We start from the raw sequence: 24,620 nt of genomic DNA, 5'->3' as shown, positions 1-24,620 counted from the left end.
ATGTAATGTTCTTACGGTACCAAATAAATAGATTATATGACATTTATATTTTTAGAATTTATTTCTATTTTTGAAATTGTTTGTCTTAACTGTTTTTCCGCTTTGTCTTCGCCACTACCAAGAGGTCTAAGATTTTTGCAAGGATTTTCTTTTTTCTCTGAATTTGGTTGTGTTTCTGGTGCATCTTCCGATGTTGGGCAACATACTAAATGGCTTAGTTCACCAGGGCAGAAAGTTGGACTCGAACCAGATACAATCAGACTTTGAATAGCGGGACAAGAAGACAAATTCGAACAATCACCATGTCGATTATCATTAGTTGTGCATGTTTTGCCTTAAGAAATCAGTCTATTTAGTTTTTTTCTATTGCAAGTTTAAATTAATTCGAGAAATAATATTGATTAAAGTCTTTTATATATATATATATATAAACGAGAGAAAATAGAGGCCATTTCTTTATGATAAAGCCTCAAGTTTAAAAAAAAATAGTTGGAGGAAGCAAAGCTATACACCTAATAAAAAAATAATAATAATTCAAACCTAAGAATAGCTATAATAAAAGCATCTACACATTATTCTTTCAAACAAAGTTAACATTGAAACTGATGATATTTATTTAGGGTTTCATATGAAATAAAATTATATGCAACTAGTAGAAAAATTATACAAATGTAATTTTATATTCTCTCGAAATAACAAATTCAAAACAAATTAATGTAACCTTATTATTATAGATTTTTACATAATTTTTTTCTGTGTAATTTGAAATTTATTTTATTTTTTATTATACATTCTTGCACTTATGTAAATTATAAATTTTATTGTTGTTAAGCAAGTAGACACCTATAAATTTTATTTGCTTTTTTAGTTATGAATGCCCAAATTGCAGTGAATGCACAAATATATTCAGCTCAGGTGGAGGTGCAGCTCTCGCTGAATTAGCATCAGCTCCTTTTTTGGGCACCTTGCCTATTGGGCCAAGATTATCTTTTGAAGAAAATAGAGGAAAATCTGTACTTTCATGCTTGCCCGATTCTATATCATGTAAAGCATTTTCAAGTATAGTACAGAAACTTACCAATTAAATCATTTGTATTTTTTTAAAGTTGTAAGTAATTTTTATAATACACTTTTGATTTATTCTTCATCAAAATATTTTGCTATATTCTGTGCTAGTTCTAAATCCCAAGGTGTATCAATTTCTAAACTACATTTTGCTGGTGGAATTTCTACCACAGAGCAACTGAATTTTATTATTAGAGGAAAAAAAAAAGAATGATTATTAAAATTATTATATCATCATCATCAAATTTCATCATCTTTTTTTTTTATTACCTATCATCTTGTAGAAGGTTCTTTTCAATCAATTTGCGTGAGGCTAAATAAAACATTCCGTTCTCTATTAATCTCCATTCCAATTTTGACGTCTAGGTCTACTCTCTGGATTAAAATTTTCTGAAGTTATTTTATTACCTTCCTCCTTCCATCGCAATTTAAAAGACCTAATACAAATATTCATATTATTTTCATATTGATGGAAAATTCTTACTCATTTTGAAAATTATTTATTTAATTATTATGCATTTTAATTGCAGTGAGAACAGATAGCAATAACCCGTTGCTATTGAAAATAAATTAATATGTTTATAAAAATACATTTATACTTTAACTCTGTACCTAGTAACACTGAAAACACACTGGGTATTGGTACTTGAAAAAGTTAATTGAGATATTGCTTCTAAAATATAATCTGTCTTGAGAAAGGGGTGTAGTACATTGCACTAACATTAAATAATCTACATTTAAATGATGCTTTATAAATTCTTGTATTGCAGATATAGAAGTAGATGCATCAGTTGCATATTCTGATCTCTCCAAAACACTTGTGCACCTGCTGCAATTAAGTATGTTTGGAACACAATATTAATCTAATATAATTTATGCAGTTATAAGAATAATTATTGGCATAGGGATTTGGATAATTATTTTATTTAGCTAATCTTTAAATCTTTGTTCAATTTCACAATTTAAGAATAATTAATTAGCAAACCTTCATTGGCTTCTTTAGCAATCAATGATGGTCAGTTGAAACCCATATTGCTTGGATTTTCCCTCTTCAAGCAATGGTGTAATTTTTTGGACGCTTCGTCTAATGAGTGCAACATTATTAATTTTTGCAAATTTTCAAAGGTATTCCTTTTGAACCTCCTCTTGCGATTATGTGACTTCATTCTATGAAATTATTATACTGTTTGAAATAGAGATTTAATTTGTTGAATAATGAAAATGAAATATATGTTTTTTACACTATTATTCTGTTATGTTTATGGGTATGCAGAAGATAAAATTATTAAGTTGAAAATATATATATAATATATATATATTATATATATTATATATATATATATCTACTTTTTATTAGTTTAATTGCACCTCATCCGAACATTGCTGTTCTGATACTAGCAAGAGGAGGTTCAAAAGGAATACCTTTGAAAAATTTGCAAAAAATTAATAATGTTACACTCATTAGACGAAGCGTCCAAAAAATTACACCATTGCTTGAAGAGGGAAAAATCCAAGCAATATGGGTTTCAACTGACCATCATTGATTGCTAAAGAAGCCAATGAAGGTTTGCTAATTAATTATTCTTAAATTGTGAAATTGAACAAAGATTTAAAAGATTAGCTAAATAAAATAATTATCTAAATCCCTATGCCAATAATTATTCTTATAACTGCATAAATTATATTAGATTAATATTGTGTTCCAAACATACTTAATTGCAGCAGGTGCACAAGTGTTTTGGAGAGATCCAGAATATGCAACTGATGCATCTACTTCTATATCTGCAATACAAGAATTTATAAAGCATCATTTAAATGTAGATTATTTAATGTTAGTGCAATGTACTACACCCTTTCTCAAGACAGATTATATTTTAGAAGCAATATCTCAATTAACTTTTTCAAGTACCAATACCCAGTGTGTTTTCAGTGTTACTAGGTACAGAGTTAAAGTATAAATGTATTTTTATAAACATATTAATTTATTTTCAATAGCAACGGGTTATTGCTATCTGTTCTCACTGCAATTAAAATGCATAATAATTAAATAAATAATTTTCAAAATGAGTAAGAATTTTCCATCAATATGAAAATAATATGAATATTTGTATTAGGTCTTTTAAATTGCGATGGAAGGAGGAAGGTAATAAAATAACTTCAGAAAATTTTAATCCAGAGAGTAGACCTAGACGTCAAAATTGGAATGGAGAATTAATAGAGAACGGAATGTTTTATTTAGCCTCACGCAAATTGATTGAAAAGAACCTTCTACAAGATGATAGGTAATAAAAAAAAAAGATGATGAAATTTGATGATGATGATATAATAATTTTAATAATCATTCTTTTTTCCTCTAATAATAAAAATTCAGTTGCTCTGTGGTAGAAATTCCAGCAAAATATAGTTTAGAAATTGATACACCTTGGGATTTAGAACTAGCACAGAATATAGCAAAATATTTTGATGAAGAATAAATCAAAAGTGTATTATAAAAATTACTTACAACTTTAAAAAAATACAAATGATTTAATTGGTAAGTTTCTGTACTATACTTGAAAATGCTTTACATGATATAGAATCGGGCAAGCATGAAAGTACAGATTTTCCTCTATTTTCTTCAAAAGATAATCTTGGCCCAATAGGCAAGGTGCCCAAAAAAGGAGCTGATGCTAATTCAGCGAGAGCTGCACCTCCACCTGAGCTGAATATATTTGTGCATTCACTGCAATTTGGGCATTCATAACTAAAAAAGCAAATAAAATTTATAGGTGTCTACTTGCTTAACAACAATAAAATTTATAATTTACATAAGTGCAAGAATGTATAATAAAAAATAAAATAAATTTCAAATTACACAGAAAAAAATTATGTAAAAATCTATAATAATAAGGTTACATTTAATTTGTTTTGAATTTGTTATATTCGAGAGAATATAAAATTACATTTGTATATTTTTTCTACTAGTTGCATATAATTTTATTTCATATGAACCCTAAATAAATATCATCAGTTTCAATGTTAACTTTGTTTGAAAGAATAATGTGTAGATGCTTATTATTATAGCTATTCTTAGGTTTGAATTATTATTATTTCTTTATTAGGTGTATAGCTTTGCTTCCTCCAACTATTTTTTTTTTAAACTTTGAGGCTTTATCATAAAGAAATGGCCACTATTTTCTCTCGTTTATATATATATATATATAAAGACTTTAATCAATATTATTTCTCGAATTAATTTAAACTTGCAATAGAAAAAAACTAAATAGACTGATTTCTTAAGGCAAAACATGCACAACTAATGATAATCGACATGGTGATTGTTCGAATTTGTCTTCTTGTCCCGCTATTCAAAGTCTGATTGTATCTGGTTCGAGTCCAACTTTCTGCCCTGGTGAACTAAGCCATTTAGTATGTTGCCCAACATCGGAAGATGCACCAGAAACACAACCAAATTCAGAGAAAAAAGAAAATCCTTGCAAAAATCTTAGACCTCTTGGTAGTGGCGAAGACAAAGCGGAAAACAGTTAAGACAAACAATTTCAAAAATAGAAATAAATTCTAAAAATATAAATGTCATATAATCTATTTATTTGGTACCGTAAGAACATTACATTTTTAACTTTTCAGAATGTATAGAATATTCGCATTTAGTTTGCGAAAAAATCACTCTACCCACTCTAACAAATTCTGCAAAAAAGGTCCTCGTGAACCGATGTGGACACACGGTAGTACCTTTTATAGTAGGCGGAAAAAAGCTCAGAACCGCGAATTTCCGCACATGGTATATTTATATCCATGAACAATATATTAAATATATGTACAATCAATAATTTGTAAGAATATTAAGTTGTACTGATTCATTACAGGCGCGTCTTGGTTATGGCCAAGAAGACAATATAATTTGGGCATGCGGAGGTTCTTTGATCAGTGATAACTTTGTCTTAACGGCAGCTCATTGTGTTTATGACAAAAATTTGTAAGTTGAGCATAATATTATTTTTTCGTTCTCGTTTAACGAAAACTACTTTTCAGAGGTTCTGTGAATTTCGTGCAGTTGGGTGTTACAGATTTTGATTCAGGCACACCCAAAAATTTCGAATACTCTCAACTCTTCACCGTTTCAGAAAGATTGAGGCATCCAGAATATAAGCCCAATTCTAAATATTATGATGTAGGATTATTGAAATTGAATAGAATGTAAGTTTAAAATGCATTTTGAATTAGCACCACATAGCAATCAATAAAACCTTGAATTAATTTGGTAGTTTTATCATCATAACCTGAATAAAAATGACTATTTTATTTTCTATTTTTATATTCAGAGTGAACTTAAACAAGCAAGTAATACCAATCTGTTTGCCAAAAAATAATGAAATTACTAATAAAAAGCTATAGCAACTGGCTGGGGCCATACGCAGCACGAAGGTAATGCTAGCGAGGTCCTGAGGAAGGTACTTCTAATATTTTCTTTATATTGTTATTTTACTTTAAGAAAATAGTCTCGGAACAACGGCAATATTAACTGATTATATAAATAAATTGTATATGTCAAGTAAGTCCACTCGCATACAACATCATATTTGTTCATCAACAGTATGTCTGAAAATTTTTTTTTTATCATACTTACAATTGTAAGCATGATAAAAAAAAAATTTTCAGAACATTCTAATTCTACCTAAATAAAACATATAAAGGCCAAAGTTAAGAATTGAGAAGTTAAAAATGATTGAAAACAATATTAAATGGTACCTTCAAAATTATTATCTTTTGTGGAAATTAAACTTAGGTTGGGGTTAGTTATTTTGTTTTTTAAAAAAGTGAGTCTATTGTTTGTGACGGATTTTATAAGATGTGGGGGATAGGAATTTTGTGTAAGATGACGTAGAATTTTACGTCGAAACGTATGGAAATATAAAGATGTCTTGAAGAAAATCTTTACTTTACTTTTTTTACTTGATGTTACGCCCTCCAAGAAATCTATCATACATTTCAACATCAAATTTAAACATTTTCAACATATATATATATATATCTATATATATATAAATCTCGTGTCACGATGTTGGTTCGCGATGGACGCCCAAACTACTGGACCGATTTTAAATTTTATTGGCTCATCGTGTGCATATATATCCAACTTAGGTTATAGGAAATTTTGAACAGTAAATTTGAAATATAAATATATAATTTCTATAAATTTCTAAAAATTTTGACAGAAAATGACCAAAAAAAAAACAAAACACTAAAATGACAAATGTCAAAATTTATGGAAAATTCGAGAACAAAAGATTAATGATTTTTGAAAAAAAAAATTGACAGTTCAAAAACATATACATATATAGATATATCCAACATTTATATCCAAATTAGATGAAAAGCTACATTCAAAATCACTGTTTATAATTTTAAATCTAATTAAAAATCAATGTTCATAAATTTAAATAAAAGTTATTAAAAAAATGTGAAATGACATTTGTCAATATTTATAAAAATTATTAGATAAATAGATTTATAATTTATATTTATTTGATTTGCTTACGAAGTTAGTTCGGATACCAAAACTTCCTCAAAACCACTCAAAACATTATAGATCACAATAAAAAAACGACATATTAAATTAATCATTAATAATAAACAAAATTTTGACAGTTCAGAAAAATTGAATTTTTAACGACTTCAATAAAAAACAAATACATTAATTATTCCAAGTTTTGTTATAGGTAATATTGTAGATACAAAACATTATTGAAAAATATATTATATCATATTATATTAAATTTCGACCAAGAAGGAAATATTTATTTAGTTTTATATTATTTATAAATTTCCATAAATTTTGACAGAAATTCACTAAAAAAAAACAAAACACTAAAATGACAAATGTCAATATTTATGGAAACTTCGAGAAAAAACGATTTATGATTTTTGAAAAAAAAAATGACAATTCTAAAAATATATTATTTTTACTAATTGAAAAAGGGACAGATATAATATAATATATACAACAGTTATATCCAAATTAGGCAAAATGCTATATTCAAAATAATAGAAATATATAATGTTTATAGATTTAAATAAATTTTGATAGTTGTAAACTAAAAAAAGTGAAATGTCAATTATCCATATCTATGGAAAGTATTAGATGAATAAATTTATAATTTATATTTATTTGGTTTGCTCAACATATTAGTTCGGATACTAACACGTCCTCAAAACATAATAGATCAGAATGAAAAAGCGACATATTAAATTTAACTTTAATCATAAACAAAATTTTGACAGGTCAAAAGAATTAATATTTTTAACGAATTCCAATAGGCACAAATACATTAATTATTGCAACTTAGGCAATATCACAAATCACATTTAAGATACAGAATAATAAAATTTATCAAATTTAAATAAATTTGGGCGGTTACGAATTTTAAATAAATGCCGAAAATGACGTTTGTTAATATTCCGGGAAATTTATGAATAAATTGATTTATGATTAAGATTTAATTTGCTTAAGTTGTTCATTCAGATAAACATCACAAAATTAATAGAAATCATGATTGAAAACTGAATATTATATCATATCATATTAAATTTCGAAGTGCCAAAAATCAAACATTTAATAGATTTGGACTCGAATTCCTCAGAACTTTTTCCATGTTAGTTTCGGGGATAGTATGAATATGAATGTATAGTCGGAAATTTATATTATAAGTGTTTCGTAAGTAATAACAAATTTAAAAAAATGCATTGAAATCCGATGAGTGTCTAATCATAAATTTATGGAAAATTTTCAAAAAAAATATTAAAGGATTATAGCAAGTTCCCAATAGTATGTGACCAATAGTATGTGAAACCATTCCTAAATAAAGCATCGTAGAACATGTTAAAATGTTAGCTGAAGGTAAATAGAACGTAATACCAAATAAGATATAACAAATTTATAAAAATCACTTGGTTATTCATTATACATTTTGTAATGTACTCATTTATTCAAATGTTTAATAATCCGGATTTTATTTATTTTTGGATTGATATAAATTTTTTATAACAAAAGGTTTGAAATTTGGTTGTCAAACGGATTCAAATTTCAATCAGATGGATTTTAATAAGGGCCGTTGCAACGCAAGGCTGGGTATGCTAGTATATATATATATATATATATATATATATATATATATATATATATATACATATGTTCATACATATATAGTGTTATTTTAAAATGTAATGCTTAAAACTCATGTTAAAAAAAATTAAAACAATTATTACCGTCTCATTTTTCATTGAGATATCATACATGGCTAATATTTGGACAATTTTTAATTGTGTGTCCTTCCTGTCGACATTGGCCACATTTTCTTTTTGAAGTGGGTTTTGTACCAGTTGCCTTAGAAGTTGTTTTTCTCTTTGAAACTGTAGTTGAAGTCTTTCTTGACTTTGAAGGTTTACTTGACCAGTTGTTAGCTATAATAAAATTTACATAGCATATATGTTTGTATATCTCTATATCTTAAACTATATATACTTTTAATTATTTTAGTGCTTACTTGATTCATTGCTATCATGCTCAGGTTCATCTTCTGCCCACTCAAAGAACTTACACTGTTGTTCCATAGGTTTGGGACATACATAAAATTTTCTGCCTTTGTTTGGACCCTCTTTTTTTACAGTCTGTCTAAAAAATATCAAACAACAATCCTCAGTATAAAATATGCAGGAGTATATCATGATTGTAAAATTTTTTTTCTTACTTTCTAGCTGGTTCTTGGCAGCCACTGCATAAAACCTCTTTTTCATCATTTTGCTTTCTATTAGAATGTTTAGTTTGATGCCAGCCGGAACTGTTCCCTCCATATGTTTGTTTCTGATTAGTTGAAAAGTCTTTATTTTCCGTTTGTGCCCTTAGACTTTTATAATTACGAGTAAATTTGGTGCTGCTGTAATTTGAGTTGCTATTATCGTTCTGTTGTATGCTGCTGTCAACAATACCATTTTCATTAAAGTTATCGTCCCAATCCATATCTGAAAAAAAAATCTAGTAAATTTTAAATTTTAGAATTAAAAATTGAAAAAAAAAAAACAGGAAAGTAATACACAGGAAAATAATATAAAAAATAGTATGATACTTGTAGAAGTTATTAATAATATTTCAACAAAATTAACACACTATCGGCGGGCCCCGTAAAATTACGCTCTGCGAGGACTGTTGCTTATCGGCGGGCAAGGTATTATTACGCTTTGAATAGACTAACTTTAAAAGTGAGTCAAAATACTTTTATCTGATCGGTTTGCATATGATATTGAAAGAATAGCTGATACTTTTCTCTAGATTCAATTGATTTACGTATTGAAAGACTTTTAGAACAAGAATAAGGATAAGAAACAATATGTTTTATCTTCAAGTTTCTTTTCATTCAAGCTACTCGCAATTTGTTTTGTAGATAAATATGCAGAATTTACAACAATAAAAAGGTGTTCAATATATACTTTATCAAATATTTTAGTTATTTGTCAGATTTGTATAGTTCAAATCTTTTTTACATTGTTATTTGCAATAATGAAATAATGGCATCGGATAGCGATAGTAAAGTTTGCGTCAATAATTTATCACAAATTGGAAGTGATTTTTATATTACTGATTTTGGTAGTGTATGTGGATGAAGATTTTTCTCATCCTAGAAGACGTAGAGTTTTACCGATTATATCCAGAGATTCTGGAAATAATGACAATGAAGAAGTGGAGTGGTCAGAATTTGACAATCCTCCAATTATTGAATCATTTTTAGGTCAAAGTTGCGTTGTTTTGAAACCAAATAGTTTAATTGAAGTGGTTCAGCTATTTTTGCTATCCGGGTCCCAGCACCTCTTCATAAGGGGTGATTTTTTCCATAAATTTCACGTATGTAAAAATTGGTTTATATATCTACTGTACGTTAATTTTTTAACTTTCCGTAGGTTAGTTATAACTAACCTATATATAGTAATGGGCGGAAAATCAAGAATGAAAAATTTTCCATTTTTCTACGGTTTTTAGGTTTCTGAACATTTTGGCATACCTCATTAAAAATGGATGTGTCTGTGTGTGTGCGTGTGTTTTTGGTGGCCGCATTTTTTCGTTCACGTTTTCGGGCGCACGGACCAACCGATTTGAATGGTTCAAAAAACATTCGATTCCTATTGATAGGGAGATGTGCTCATTAGTTTTTGGCAATCGCAGGTCTAGCCGTTACGGAGATACAGAGCAAAAAGTGCAGAAAATAGAAATCGAGTTTTTGAGAGAACGGAGCATCCGATTTGAATGATCTAAAAAACATTAAATTAGTAATGATTGGGAGAAGTGGTGATTAGTTTTTGGCAAAGGCAGGTTCAGCCATTTCAAAGATACGGAGCTAAATGTACACAAAATGGCAGTTTTTGATAGAAATAAGCATCCGAATTGAATGATTCAAAAAACATTCTGATTGTGTTGACATAACATTTGCTTTAGAAAAAAAATATTTCATTCAATACTCAATATTCCTCGAACATTTCGTTATGGTACAGGAAGTTTCAGCAATTTGCCTGAAGGCACGATGCCATTCACTAGTTTTTGTTAGTTTTATGTTTAATTATGCATTAATTAAATAATTTTTTTATAGTTCAAAACAACCAGACGGTTTTTTTTTAAAAAAAAAGAGTTATAAAAAAATATGTTCAATGTGACAGCCATTTGTATTCATGCGAGGCGACGGAAAAAGCACTCGTGTCGAGCAAGCGATTTGCCCGCTACACATATCAGTTTGGTCTGACGAGTATTTTTACGGGGCCCGCCTATAGTGTATAATAATTTTACCTGTAATCATACAATCAAAATCATCATTTACATTAAAGTCAGTTTCACCACCATGTGATCTAGTTTTGTCATCTGATTTATTTGGGAAAAAGGAATTATCTGCAAATAATATAATTGAGAACAAACTATTATACTTCATATGCTCAAAAACTTAATTAACAAATTGTTACCTCTATTATCATTGGTAACTCGTGAAGATGAACCAGAGGAATATGCACCTGATGTAGATTGATAACTTGAATAAGTATTACTTTTTGTTGAATTTCTTGTTTCTGAATAATTAGAGAAGCCACCACTAAAAAGAAAATAAACAAAAGTATGTTAATTTCTGACTCTAATTGTGATAAATTATCACAACAAAATAATAAATTATACACACCCACCACCACGCCTGTTATCGCTACCGCCTCCGCCACCACCTCCATGTCCGCCAAATCCACTATCATCTAAACAAAAAAAAAAAAAAAACAATGTACATCAAAAAACAAATAATACTTATTAATATAATAATTATTATTAATTTTTTGCAAATTTTTCAAAGGTATTCCTTTTGAACCTCCTCTTGCTAGTATCAGAACAGCAATGTTCGGATGAGGTGCAATTAAACTAATAAAAAGTAGATATATATATATATATATATATATATATATATATATTTCAACTTTAATAATTTTATCTTTCTGCATACCCATAAACATAACAGAATAATAGTGTAAAAAACATATATTTCATTTTCATTATTCAACAAATTAAATCTCTATTTCAAACAGTATAATAATTTCATAGAATGAAGTCACATAATTATATACATTATACAATATACTCTTTGACAAAAAACAACAAATAATCAGTTCCACAATATCAGTGAAGATATAACTCAATACATAAAAACTGAATGTTTCTTAAACACTAAATTAAATAATAGAGGAAGTACCTCTGAATGAGATAACATGTACAATCAGAGCTGTAAGTTTTCTCAAAAAACTTTTCTCATTTAATAACAAACAAAAATAACATAATGATAATTGTTAAGAATATTTATGAAAATGATTTTTCAATATGTTAAAATTTTCGATATACAAACCACATTCAGTACATATTACATATTTTCCTTGTGCAAAAATTTTTTTATGATCCAACATATGTTTGCAATAATTAGTGCCGTTTTTAAATCCTGTCTGACATGCATGGCATTCATATTTAAAATGAGTCAAATTCATATTATTTTCTTGAATTTCAGAATTATAAACCATCATGCCAGGCTCACCTCCAATGAATGTTTTTTGGAAGTGTTCTTCCAACATTTTTTCTTCCGATGTCTTTACCCTCTGGTTGTCATTTATTCCACTGCAAGAAATGTAATGTGCTTGTAATGCAATATTATTCAGAAATTGATCACCACATATTTGACAAAAAAGTTTATATTTGTATGCATACGAAAATTCATATGGTCGCTTGTTAACATTGTATGATGCCCAAAAATTTGCATTTTGGCTATTCATATATTCCTCACTCCAAGTAGATTTACATATCGCTTTATTTGCTGAATTAGATGTGTAAGTTGTATGATAAAAAATATTATTAAAGCTTTCTTGATTGATCGGTACATCAATTTCTCTTATAACTAAATTCAAAGGCATCTCATCATTGCCATTCATATATTTGTCAGCATTTTCATTAAATTGTTCAATTTCTGAACTACTTTTTGTTTCAGATGGAAAGTACTTATTCATATTATCTTCCCAATAAGGATTTCTCGTTTCAGCATTTTGCTCTTCCTCAAAAAATTCAACAATGAAGTCTTTTACATCATTTGTTAAGCCCATTGAAATGCTATCGAGATTTGAATCATCATTCAAATTATTTACTAGGTGCTCTGGTGCAATGTTCCTCAAATCGCTAATTAAATCATTAGATTCAATAAATGTCTTATTTAATAAATCATTGCCAAGGTTATCTTGCAAATGGTAAGGATTTTGAATACGGCCTTCTGATGATTGTTGATGATTGTTATTATTAAACTCGTATCCTTCATTTTTATCAGTAAATGGTGTTTGATTCTGATTTTGTTTTGTAAGGATATTTTGAAAATTGAGTGCATTATTTGATGTATAATCAGCTTGAACAACTGGAATTTCTTTTACAACTTGCAATCCATCAACATAATTCTGGTAAGCCTTATTCCAGGTAACATCTTCTTTTGCTTTTACTTCTTGATTATTGGCTTGTGGAAAAATAAGTTTCATTTTGGTGGGATTTATTACATTAATTTGGTTTCTCTTTCTGACTGAACCTTTTGCGACCAATACAGATTCCAATATTGCACATTTCTTGTTCTGGGAGCATCGACTAACTTTTTCTCTCCTATTAGTTGATGATACAGTTGTTCTTTTTCGAATGACATCAGTCGGTGTTTTAGTTGTTTCACTGGCTTTACTTATTTTTACATTTGCAGGCTTAGTAGGCTTTTTGCCTAGTGATCGTTTCAAAGGAGTGTTGATTGTTGTTGATAATTCTGGTTGCTGAATTGGCTTGGTTTCATCGACTTCTTTTTCAGGTCCAATATTTTGCACTCCATCTGCTATTTCATTGGCATCTAACATATGAATTTTAGATTTAATTATTGATTAAAATTAATTTGCATACTAAATCATTTACACACTAAGCCTATAAATAATAATGACCAATTTACATATACTATATATATATATATTTTAGTCAGGTTTCCTGGGTATGTGTGCATAAACTATTCACCAAGATCTATTTGATGATTTCTTTAGTGCTATAAGAGCATCTGATTACAATTGCACAAATATAAATATAAAAAGATTTGATCCTCTAACTCTAGTTTGGTTGCCGTTACTTGATATATATATATATATATATATATATATATATATATATATATATATATATTCTATAATAGCACCTATTTTAAGCATCATGTAAATCAGTCATAATTTTCATATACCACAAATAAAGTTATAACTAAATAAATAAAATACCATTAAGTAGTTATTGTACATTGTTTTTTAGCTGTTTCAGTTTTATCATTCTTTCGAGGTCTTGGATTCTTCTTACGTCTGCCTTCAGTTTTATTTGAAGATTGCAATACTTTATCAATAGCTGTGACACAATCTTTTAATTCTTGTTGCAAAACAGAAGCACTAGTTTTAGATTTTTTTCTGTTAGAATTATTGCTGTTTTTGTCATTTTTCGTCAAATTTTCTACAACTAATGAAATTAGGTTACAATCATATAATATTATACATTTAATTAATTATTTATTGGTGGATTAATGTATCACACAATTAACTCACCATTTTCAATCTTGGATTCTCTGCGCGATAATATTATTAAAGAAAACTGATCAATCGAATGACATGTCGTTTGATGCAAATGCATTTCAGACATGCTATTCGCACGTTTATCACAAATAATGCATTTAATGAAATCCGTCATTCCTGAAATATGTACACACAAAACACAAGCATATAAACACAATTAATTAGGCAATTGCCCTAAATCACAACCCTTTCGTTGAACAAGAAAACTTCGAACACGTGCCGGACTTGATCTCCGCTTCTCAATCAAATCAAAACAATAGGTAACCCTTTTCTTTGGATCAAATTCAATGTTTAGTTTTTCACTTAATTAGGTTGCACAATTGAAGTCAAAATCGGTCACGCATAAAATTTAAATTGAGAAACGATAAATAATCTAAAAGATTAATAAAAAATAATAATTAACATGCGGATGATAACCCTATTAAATTATTTAGCAACCTTATGTGCGATTTCAGTTCATTTCAATTTTAAGTTCAGTGTATATTATTTAAAAAATAAATAATCATATATCGAAATCAATGTTGCAAAATTATAACTGATCTAAATTTAATATTATTGCATTAAATTGATTTTTTAAATTGTATATTTATTATCCTAATTACTGCAAATATGTTCATAACCATGTTCGAATAATGAATATAATTTAATTATCGCGCTGATTTTAAAAATAGATAACCATATTATTCGATTTCATTATAAATGCATCCAGTGCAGGTATAATATAAATTCATGTGAAGACTTATTCATTTAAATTATACAGAGTTTAACATTTGTTAGAAAAATCTGGCCATGTACAATAGCTTTTAAATTTATGGCAAAATATAAATTAGTGTAGGTATATAAAATATTTGTTTTTTATACACTAATATTTTACAGATTTTTTATATAAACTTTTTACAAGTAATTTTTTAAAATTAGGTGAATGGATTAGTGTTTGTTTAATATAATAGTAAAGCAAGATATATCATAAATTCTAAAACTTAAATGAAAATTCCAATGCAATTAATACTCTAATAATTTAAATTTATTAATTAAATTCGATAAATAATCTTGATTGTCGTACAACTGTTATATCATAAGCCTAACATTTTATTGGTAATATATAAATAATTAATTTTTATAATAAGGAACGCATACGATTATCAAAGAATGTGTAAAAAAAAATTAAAAATATTCGGAGCACTGTTAGTAAATAGTAACTAAATTTTAATTAGAGTAAATCTAATTATCTATCAATAATTTGATATAATGCTTACGGATGGCAAGGATTGGTCAAACGTGATAGAAAAACTGTAGCCCAATAAATTTAATGTTTGAAACTTTTGAAGATTTAAAAAAAGCGGCATAACTATTAAAAAACTTATCGATATTTTCGACGCTAACTTCGCGTTAGTGTGTATGACTGTGACTGTGAAGCTTCTAATTTTGTTTGTCTTTGTCATTTGTTTCTTGTTGGTTATCTGGCAGTTTAGATTACTTCGTTTTGTAATTAATTTTATAATAATGGCTTTGGCTCAATTGTGTGGTTTGGTGAATTATTATTCTCAAAATGATGATACTGATGAATATGCAAAATTAACACGTACTTTCCAAAATAATATGGAATTATGTGCTCCTCCATTCGCAAATGTGAATTTTGTTGATGTCAATCTTTATTTATATTTAAAATATTAAAATATGTATATCATTTATTTTTTAGCCTGCGGTGGAACTTGCTAATATGAAAGATGAACAAGGAAATAAGTTGCGTATGCATTTTGATCATGGTACTACAACTCTTGGATTTCAATTCCGAGGTGGTGTGATACTAGCAGTTGATTCCCGAGCAACTGGTGGACAATTTATTGGGTCACAATGCATGAAGAAAATTGTTGAAATTAATGATTTTTTGTTAGGTACATATTTTGTGTCTTTTTAATTTGATCTTGAATTTCTGATGTTTGTTATATCATAGGTAATAATGCTGATTCATCATTACCAGTTACAGTCGGCGTTACTGATAATTCTTATATGTAGCTTAAAATGTCTACTTACAAGAGTCAAAATATTTTTTGAGGCATCATTCATTGAGAAACAGTTACAATTCATCAGCTTATCAGTTAATAAATATACTATTGTGGTTTTCTTCAAGAAATTGTTTCCAAATATAGTTAAATGAATTAAAATGTGACTTCCTAAGCAACTTTGAAAGGTAAATCTTATATTTTCTCTTCTTAAGAACTTTGGCTGGTGGAGCAGCTGATTGTGTTTATTGGGATCGTGTGCTAGCAAAACAATGCCGTTTGCATGAACTGCGCAATAGAGAAAGAATATCTGTAGCAGCTGCAAGCAAACTTATGTCTAATATGGTTTATAATTATAAAGGAATGGGCTTATCTATGGGTATGATGTTAGCGGGCTATGATAAGCGAGGACCTGCATTGTACTATGTAGATTCAGAAGGTACAAGAACTCCGGGAAAAGTTTTTTCTGTGGGTAGTGGTTCAGTATATGCATTTGGTGCTTTAGACTCTGGTTATGATTGGAATTTGAGTGATGAAGATGCATATGGTACGTCAAAATTATCAAAAAATATCAAATTATCCAAAAACTTGTAGATAGAAAGATTCTAATAAGATAAAATATTGAATAAATCGATTTTTTTTTTTTGATTTTTTAAATATTATTTATAGATTAACTCCCAGCTCATTATACTTGCATTCTTTCACAATTTTGGAGTTAAAACAGTTATTTCCCATCCAAACATTGCTTTAATAAAATATTGGGGTAAATCAGACATAAAAGAAAACTTACCAACCAACGAAAGTATCTCTTTAACCTTAAAAAATCTTATCACAACAACAACCATTGAAGAAAGCAGTGAAGATTTGTTTATTTTAGACAATGAAATAAAAGAAATACCTGTTAGAATGCAAAATCTGATAAATTATTTCAAAGAAGTGTTTAATTACAAAGGTAAATTAAAAATTGTGTCTAAAAATTCATTCCCTCATTCTTGTGGCTTAGCAAGTTCTGCCTCTGGTTACTCTGCTCTGGTAAAAGCATTAGATTCTTTCTTTAATTTTAATTTAGACTCTAAAACACTTTCCATTTTGGCAAGGAAAGGCTCAGGCAGTGCAAGTAGATCAATTTTTGATGGATTAGTACATTTAAAGAAAGAAGGAAAGGAATACTTTGCAGAAAAACTAAGCGAATGGAAAGAACTAAGTAGAAGTAATCTTACTTGTTTCAAACAAAAATTCTAAAAAAGTGCCTAGCACTGAAGGAATGCTAAGGACAGTTAATGCAAGTGAATTATTCAAAAAGAGATTAGAAAACATAAACAAGAAAATTAAAGATATGATTCATTACATTCATACCAAGAATTTTAAAGAATTAGCCATTTTAACCATGAAAGATTCTATTGAGATCCATGCAACTTGCCTTGATTCTTTTCCTCCCATTTTTTATTTGACAGATCAATTAAGAAGTGTGATTGAAGATGTTTTTGAGATCAATAAAAATGAAGTTAAGGTAGGATATACCTTTGATGCTGTGCTAATGCTTTTCTTAATACTTTGGATTGTTATTTTGAAGAGATTAAGTCTAAGTTTGGAAAGAAATATGAAATAATTACAGCTTTATAAGTAAAAAATTAACTTATAATCTTTTTTTTATAAAATGAAAATACTGTGAGCCTTTCACAAGCTAAAACTTTCTTTTTTAGATTTTTTATTCTTAAGTTAACGTACGTTCTTTAATAAAAAAAAATTAAATTATATTAAATAATTTTTTAAATAAATAATAAAGTTATTAGATTAAAAAAATATTTTTTATCAATATTCATTTTTAAAAATATTAATTTATATTTGTTTATTTATATTTTATTAAAATATTATTTTAAATTTATTAATAAGTTTATTAATTATTTATTTTATATTTATTAATAAATTTATTAATTATTTATTTTTATATAATTTCTTTTATTTTTAAAAAACATTTATAAATTAATGCATTGATTAATTAACCAATCGATTCCTTCTTCTAATCCTTCATTCTTTATAGCACACACCTTTAAAAATTTAACATTACCATCCACTTTTAAATCAATATCCCCTAAATCCTTCTTATTTCCATAAATCAATAAAGGAATACTTTCTTTATATCCTTCAAAATACTTAAGAAAATCTCTTTTATCTGACATATCTATCACAAAAATATTACCATTTACTAAACCATAATAATTAAACCAATACTCACTAAAACATTCTTGACCACCTATGTCTAATATTTTTATGTTTAAATTATTTTTGAAGTAAAACTTCTTTAGGCGCGATATGGGGTAAAAATTTTTAGGCGCGACACGGGTGTAAATCCGTACAAATGCAACGAAAATGCCAACGTGTAGTTGAACACTACGACGCCGTAAGCGCTGATGTCGCGAGTATCCACTCCCGTCATGTCATGCGTAAGTCGAGCGCTAAACCCTATATGAACTTGCATTAATTGAATCACGTTTTTTTTTACAAAAGAAGAGGTTGCTGTATTATGTCCTCATGGAATAAGACTTTTCTTAGAGAATACACGTGTCATGGAATATAATAAATTTATATTGAATCTCGTTGAAGACAAAATAATATCTACTGCCACGGATATTTATGTAGGTTGCCATGCGACAGATCAACAATCATACATTCGTCAGCAGTTTCAAAAAAATCGGTTATTGATACCGGGGCTTTGCCGTATGAAATAATTTTAGTTCTGAATGAATTTTACATAATAACAACTAATATTGATGTAAGTGATGGCTTAGCTAATGGTTGTGTGGGAAAATTAGTGTACATAGAACATGGCGATAATGATGAACTTCTACGTTTATGGTTTGAATTTCCCGGTAAGATAGGTAACAAAATTAGGAAGAAAGCTTCACATCATATTCAAACTCTTAATATCAGTAGGACAGCTGTGCCGATGCTCAGGAGATCTTATTATTATTGATGTTATATGATTATTAAAAGATGATTTTTAAAATTCAAATATGATGTTTTTTTTATTTTTATCTTAATTGCCTACTCATACAATATTAAAAGTTTTACTTCAATCGCGTGTGATCCTTACGCGCACTCTTTTTGTTAGGTAATATTTTTTATAACCAAAGGTAGGAAGTATCTTTTCTTTTATGTTGCATAAGTTGGTTATTATAGTTGTTTTACCTGAATTGTCCAGACCTACCAGTAAAAATGTTAATTCTTTTTTTGTTTGAAGTGATTTTAACGAAGAAGCAAATGACATTAGAAAAATAAAATTGATTAGTTTTATAAATTAAAATATAAGAAAATTTATTAAAATATAATTAAATCATATAAAAAAATTATTAAAATATAATTAAATCATATAAAAAAATTATTAAATTTATAAAAAAATAATTAAATTTATTAAAAAATAAGAAAATAATATAAAAAAAATAATTAAATTTATTAAAATATAAACATCATAAATGTTACCAGAAGAAATCCAACAATCTTTAAAAAACTTAGAAATTTTCTTATCAAAAAAACCAACCACAATCCATAAAGCATTGACTTATGAATCAGAAAAACAATTTGTTCTTTATGCAATCCAATTAGCTAAAGCTAAATTAATAAGTGATCCTACTAATGAATATATTAATCATATTAATTTATTAAAAGAGATTGATAAAAAGATAGAACATTACAAAGAATACAAGGAAATGAATTTGACAAAGTATTTCTTAATGAAATGTATAAAGAACTAGTTGGTTTGGTATTTAGCCTTGAGGCAAATTACATGAACTTCCCGATATGTGTAACTAAATAATCGACTTGATCAAAAAATGTGTAAATAATATACTTCATCAATCCTACTTTAAAAAAAAACGATAATAATTTTAGCAAAGTTTGACGAATTTTTAAAATTAAACTACTTGTTGTAAGGCCGTAATATTACAGTAAATTCTATAAGACCATGATGTATATCGCCAAAAAAAGTTCCATGAAAAAAGGCTTAAATTTTCAGCCTTTCAGCATCATTCCCAAATGATATCTTTCGAACAGTTTTTGATTTTTCAAAATCGGTTCGGTAGGATAAGCTTAAATGTGGACGAAAAGTTCAACACTTTTTTTCAAATTACAAAGAAACGGCTTGGCAGATCGTTGCACAAAACTGACAAACGATAGTCCTCACCGAAATACATCAAATGGCTTTTAAATTTCTAAAATCGGTTCAGGCGTTTTTGAGAAAACGTCGATCAAAAGTCTAATTTTGACAAATGCCAAAAAGACCATACTGATTTTTGCAAACTTTGACGAATTTTTAAAGCTGAACCAGTTGTCGTAGGGCCGTAATATTTTAGTATGATCTAGAAGACTATGGTATCTATCGTCAAAAAAATAATCATAAAAATCGTCGAAATTTTTTTTTTAAAAACTTTATTACAAGAAAACGGCCCGGCCGATCTCTACCAAAAACTAATCAGCACGATTCCCAACCAATATCTTTCGAACGGTTTTTGAATTTTCAAAATCGATTCATAACTGCGGGCTAAAACGTGGACGAAAGAGTTTTCACTTCTCTGCTATTTACGAAGAAACGGTTTGGCCGATCGTCGCACAAAACTGACAGACAATAGTCCTCATCGAGATACATCGAATGGCTTTTAAATTTTTGAGATCGGTCCAGCCGTTTTTGAGAAAACGGCGATTTACGGCAAAAAATCTGTTGGTGCACACGCACACACACACACACACACACACACACACACATATACTTTTTCCAAATGTTGGTCTCATTCGATTCAGAATGGCTTGAAACGTCGAGAAAACATAAAATTAGCAAACCGGATCTTTTGATGAAAACATAAACTTCTCCTTCGGGAAGTTAAAAATAATAAATTAATTTTTTTATACATTTACTTAATAATATTTTATTTACACCTTTAAAAAATATCTGGCATTGGATCAAAATTATCTTCTTCACTTTTTAAGGCATCATTCTTTTGTTGTGATAATTTTTTTAATTCATTTTCTCTTTTAATTTCTTCCAATGTATTTATTTCTTCTACTTTTATTTCTCTTCTCTTAGTTTTTTTATCTTCACTGTAATCTTTTCTTTTAAATTCAGTTGAATAAATTTTTTTATAATTTTTTTTTTCTTTTTTTATTTTTTCTTTATAAAATTTTTCTTCTTCATTGTAATAAATTTTACCAGAAAATGTGTTTGTTTCTTGTCTCTGTGTTTTACTTTTAGTATTTTCTGTAGGATAGCTGGATCCTATTGGATAAGTAATTGGTTTACCCATCTCTTCATTAAAGTTTAATTCATTTACATTGTCACTTTGTTCATTAAAAATTTTATTTGTTGAAACATAATCATTTTTAGGATCATAAAAATTCTTTGGTGTTTTATTTTTCTTACTTTTTTCATTTATTATTTTGTGTTCTTGCATTGGAAAATCACTAATTTTTCCAGGTTTATAATTGCTAGGACTGGTTAATGGGATAAAATTATCTTCACTGATTATTTTTACTTCATTTTTAAAATGTCTTTCATTTATGTTTTTCATTTGTCTTTCATTAACATTCCTCATTTGTGATTCATTGGTAAAATATACTTTATTGTCATTTAAATTTCTAAACTGTTGTTCATTTCTCATTTGCATTTCATTTAAATAATTGTAATTAATATTTCTTTGTTGGTTAAATATTTTTCTGTGTTCTTCATTAAAATCAACATATTGATCATTCCTTACGAAAAGTGGTTCTTTTTCTTGGTACCCTTGTAAATTATTATAATAATTTATTTGTTCATTGTTTTTAAAATTTGGTGTACTTCTTCTTTTAACACTGTAATTATTAATTTGATAATTCATGTAAGGATTAAAATTATTCATAGGTTGATAATTTGGTGGATGAAATTGTGTATTATTTATTGGTTGGTTCATTTGATAATCATAATTCATATTAATATAAGGTGTTTTTGGTTGATTAATAATTATTAAAATAACCCATAGATTGGTCATACAAATTAGGATAAGAAGAATTATATGATTCATTATTCATAATAGTATTATTAACAAGATTATTATTACCCATAATATTATTAACAGGCATCATATTATTATTGTTTACAAGATTATTAGCTGAAGGATTCATTCCATTAATATTCATATTAGGATTAGGTGTGTTATGATAAGTCATATTTGTATTGTAGTAATGATTATTAATATTACTAGTAAGGCTATTGTTAGTAACATTAGGCATAACATTCATATTAGCATTTATATTTTGATTAAAATTTGAATTAATATTTTGATTCATATTAGGATTTAAAGTAATAGGATTCATATTGGAATAAATGTTAGGGTTATAGCTGTTATTCTGATTAAAAGTATTTACAGGGTTATAATTAGAATTTACATTAAAATTATTTGTAGGATTATAATTAGAAGAATGATTAATAGTTGGATTTACTATTGGGTTAATAGTACTATAAATATTATTCATATTGTTATTCATAATGTACTGTTCAGAAACATTGTAATTATTGCTAGGTGCCCTGTTAAGAGGATTAAGTTGAACTCTTGGATTAACTACGTAATTTCTGTTTGTTTGGTTAGAATAACCTGAATAATTTGAGATGATTTTGCTATGAAAAGTAGGGTTTCTAACTGGGTAAGGAGATTGTCTAGGAAGAATGTTTTGTTCTCTTACCTTGTAATATGACTGTGATCTAATAGGATAAAACACACTAGTCCTTCTTAAAGGCTCATTCTTGCCAAACTCAGATGCCTTGTTGTAAAATGACTCATTTTTTGAGGTTCGTTTGGTGGTTTATGCTTAAAAGAGTTTTTATAAATTTCTTCTTTACTTTCTTCTCTAAAAATTTGTTTTGTATCTGTCATTTTTGTTAAATTTTCTTCAGTTTGTTGAATTTTGACATGATTTTGAGTAAATTTTGGTGTTTTATTGTACAGCTCCTGATTGGAAAGATTGAGTTGGCTAAGTGGCAAGGTGTTACTTCTTGTTGGAACACCTTCCTGCCTGGATATTGGTGTTTTTTGTTTAGAAACATTTTATCAGATAAATAGTTGGTTTGTGTAATGTAAAAGAACTTGTTATTCAAGCTTTGCATAAAAATATCATTAAACTTACGACAAAGACAGTTCAATAATTATTATGAGTATTTATAGGTTGAGATATTCTATTCAATATATTCTTATATATTATTTAATTTAAAAAAAAAACTTCAAGATATTATTTAATATATTTATGACTAACTTAGTATACTTGCATTTGTATACATTGCTGTGGCATGAATAGTAATCATATACCGATATACTATTATTATGTATATTTTTTATCAATCCATTTTTTATTTATTTAGTGGTATTAATAATTAATAAATGATAATTAATAGATAATTAATGATGATTAAATCATTTAATATATTGTGCAATATATAAATAATAAATATTTAATTATATAATAATATAGTTATTATTATACATATACATATAAATATATAATTATTTAAAATATAAATGTATATATCTTGTGTTTTATTAAAAATGTTTTAATTTATCAAGACGCGCGGCGAGCAATGCTGTTGCTAGTCGTTGCGAATGAGAGACGACTTACACGGGTTCTATATGAGCGCGAGCGTGTACTTGCTCAGGTTTTTCCTACTTTTGAATGTGTTCTACCACATGAAATAAAACAAAATTTTGCACACTAAAAGAAAATCCAATAGCCTTTCTAATCATGCTAATTAAAAATTAGTCCAAACAACTGCACTACCCAAAAATTCAAAACAAAAAATTATTTTCACTTTTTCTCGCACTACCAAATATTTTTTTCACATTATTTGTTATGAACAACATAGACAAGATCAGTATAAATAGAATGACGTTAACAGTTTTTCGATATCTCTCATATTTCCGACAAAAAGTGAGTTTGAAAAAAGGGGCCACTTTCACATGTTTTCACTGATATCTCGGCCAAATGATGAGCTACGGATTTGAAATTTGGTATATCTGATTTTCTCAAAAATACCTATAAAATGGCATCAAAATTATTTAAATACCAGGGTGGGGCCAATTCTGTATGGAAACACGCCCATACCCTTATGTCATAATCTCTATAGATCATTTATTATGTGAATCTAAAAATAAATCAGATACACATAGAGAAATTAATATATAAAAAATATTAATAAAATTTTTATTGCTAAAATTATAAAATAATTTCAAAATAGATAAAAAGTACTTGTATAAATTATATATTCATCAAGTACTACAAAATTGTAATTAACTTAAGTTTAATTATTTAGCATTTTGATAACAAAATGAGGGGTGCCTATAGTATTCTAATTAATTTTCTAAA

The 24,620-nt window shown here is 27.5% G+C and overlaps 3 protein-coding genes and 1 pseudogene across 3 annotated transcripts; 2 read left to right on the top strand and 2 right to left on the bottom strand.

The window, feature by feature from the left end:
• Positions 1–1,137: 1,137 nt before the first annotated feature.
• LOC113380840 lies at positions 1,138–2,231 on the bottom strand (annotated as a pseudogene).
• A 393-nt stretch (positions 2,232–2,624) lies between these two features.
• Positions 2,625–3,539, top strand: LOC113380839 (N-acylneuraminate cytidylyltransferase A-like). Its single transcript, XM_026619912.1, has 4 exons — positions 2,625–2,630; positions 2,754–2,896; positions 3,180–3,347; positions 3,437–3,539. The coding sequence occupies exons 1-4, from the start codon at positions 2,625–2,627 to the stop codon at positions 3,537–3,539; spliced, it is 420 nt and encodes a 139-aa protein (XP_026475697.1).
• A 4,814-nt stretch (positions 3,540–8,353) lies between these two features.
• Positions 8,354–14,356, bottom strand: LOC113380838 (probable serine/threonine-protein kinase clkA). The gene is made up of 10 exons (XM_026619911.1): positions 14,215–14,356; positions 13,919–14,020; positions 12,332–13,490; positions 12,078–12,241; positions 11,274–11,340; positions 11,065–11,189; positions 10,895–10,993; positions 8,814–9,084; positions 8,610–8,737; positions 8,354–8,526 (listed from the first exon to the last, which is right to left on the bottom strand). The coding sequence occupies exons 1-10, from the start codon at positions 14,354–14,356 to the stop codon at positions 8,354–8,356; spliced, it is 2,430 nt and encodes an 809-aa protein (XP_026475696.1).
• A 1,388-nt stretch (positions 14,357–15,744) lies between these two features.
• LOC113380837 (probable proteasome subunit beta type-5) lies at positions 15,745–17,486 on the top strand. Its single transcript, XM_026619910.1, has 4 exons — positions 15,745–15,870; positions 15,941–16,140; positions 16,463–16,791; positions 17,017–17,486. The coding sequence occupies exons 1-4, from the start codon at positions 15,745–15,747 to the stop codon at positions 17,484–17,486; spliced, it is 1,125 nt and encodes a 374-aa protein (XP_026475695.1).
• Positions 17,487–24,620: the final 7,134 nt, after the last annotated feature.

This window comes from Ctenocephalides felis, unplaced genomic scaffold, assembly GCF_003426905.1.
Source record: "Ctenocephalides felis isolate EL2017-DRISC unplaced genomic scaffold, ASM342690v1 CF-g0.4_SCAFFOLD_02406, whole genome shotgun sequence".
NCBI lineage: Eukaryota > Metazoa > Arthropoda > Insecta > Siphonaptera > Pulicidae > Ctenocephalides > Ctenocephalides felis.
Note: the sequence above shows the minus strand (reverse complement) of the source record. Positions and strands in the feature narration are given on the sequence as shown.

Coding starts and splice junctions, on each gene's coding strand:
- LOC113380839 (XM_026619912.1), top strand. Junction 2,897..3,179: donor TTAAATGTAGATTATTTAAT/GTTAGTGCAATG, acceptor TATTTGTATTAG/GTCTTTTAAATTGCGATGGA. Junction 3,348..3,436: donor AACCTTCTACAAGATGATAG/GTAATAAAAAAA, acceptor ATAAAAATTCAG/TTGCTCTGTGGTAGAAATTC.
- LOC113380838 (XM_026619911.1), bottom strand. CDS start 14,356: ATGACGGATTTCATTAAATGCATTATTTGTGATAAACGTGCGAATAGC. Junction 13,491..13,918: donor TGAAACAGCTAAAAAACAAT/GTACAATAACTA, acceptor TTCATATGTTAG/ATGCCAATGAAATAGCAGAT. Junction 8,527..8,609: donor GCATGATAGCAATGAATCAA/GTAAGCACTAAA, acceptor ATTTTATTATAG/CTAACAACTGGTCAAGTAAA.
- LOC113380837 (XM_026619910.1), top strand. CDS start 15,745: ATGGCTTTGGCTCAATTGTGTGGTTTGGTGAATTATTATTCTCAAAAT. Junction 15,871..15,940: donor GTGCTCCTCCATTCGCAAAT/GTGAATTTTGTT, acceptor TTTATTTTTTAG/CCTGCGGTGGAACTTGCTAA. Junction 16,792..17,016: donor GAGTGATGAAGATGCATATG/GTACGTCAAAAT, acceptor GGGGTAAATCAG/ACATAAAAGAAAACTTACCA.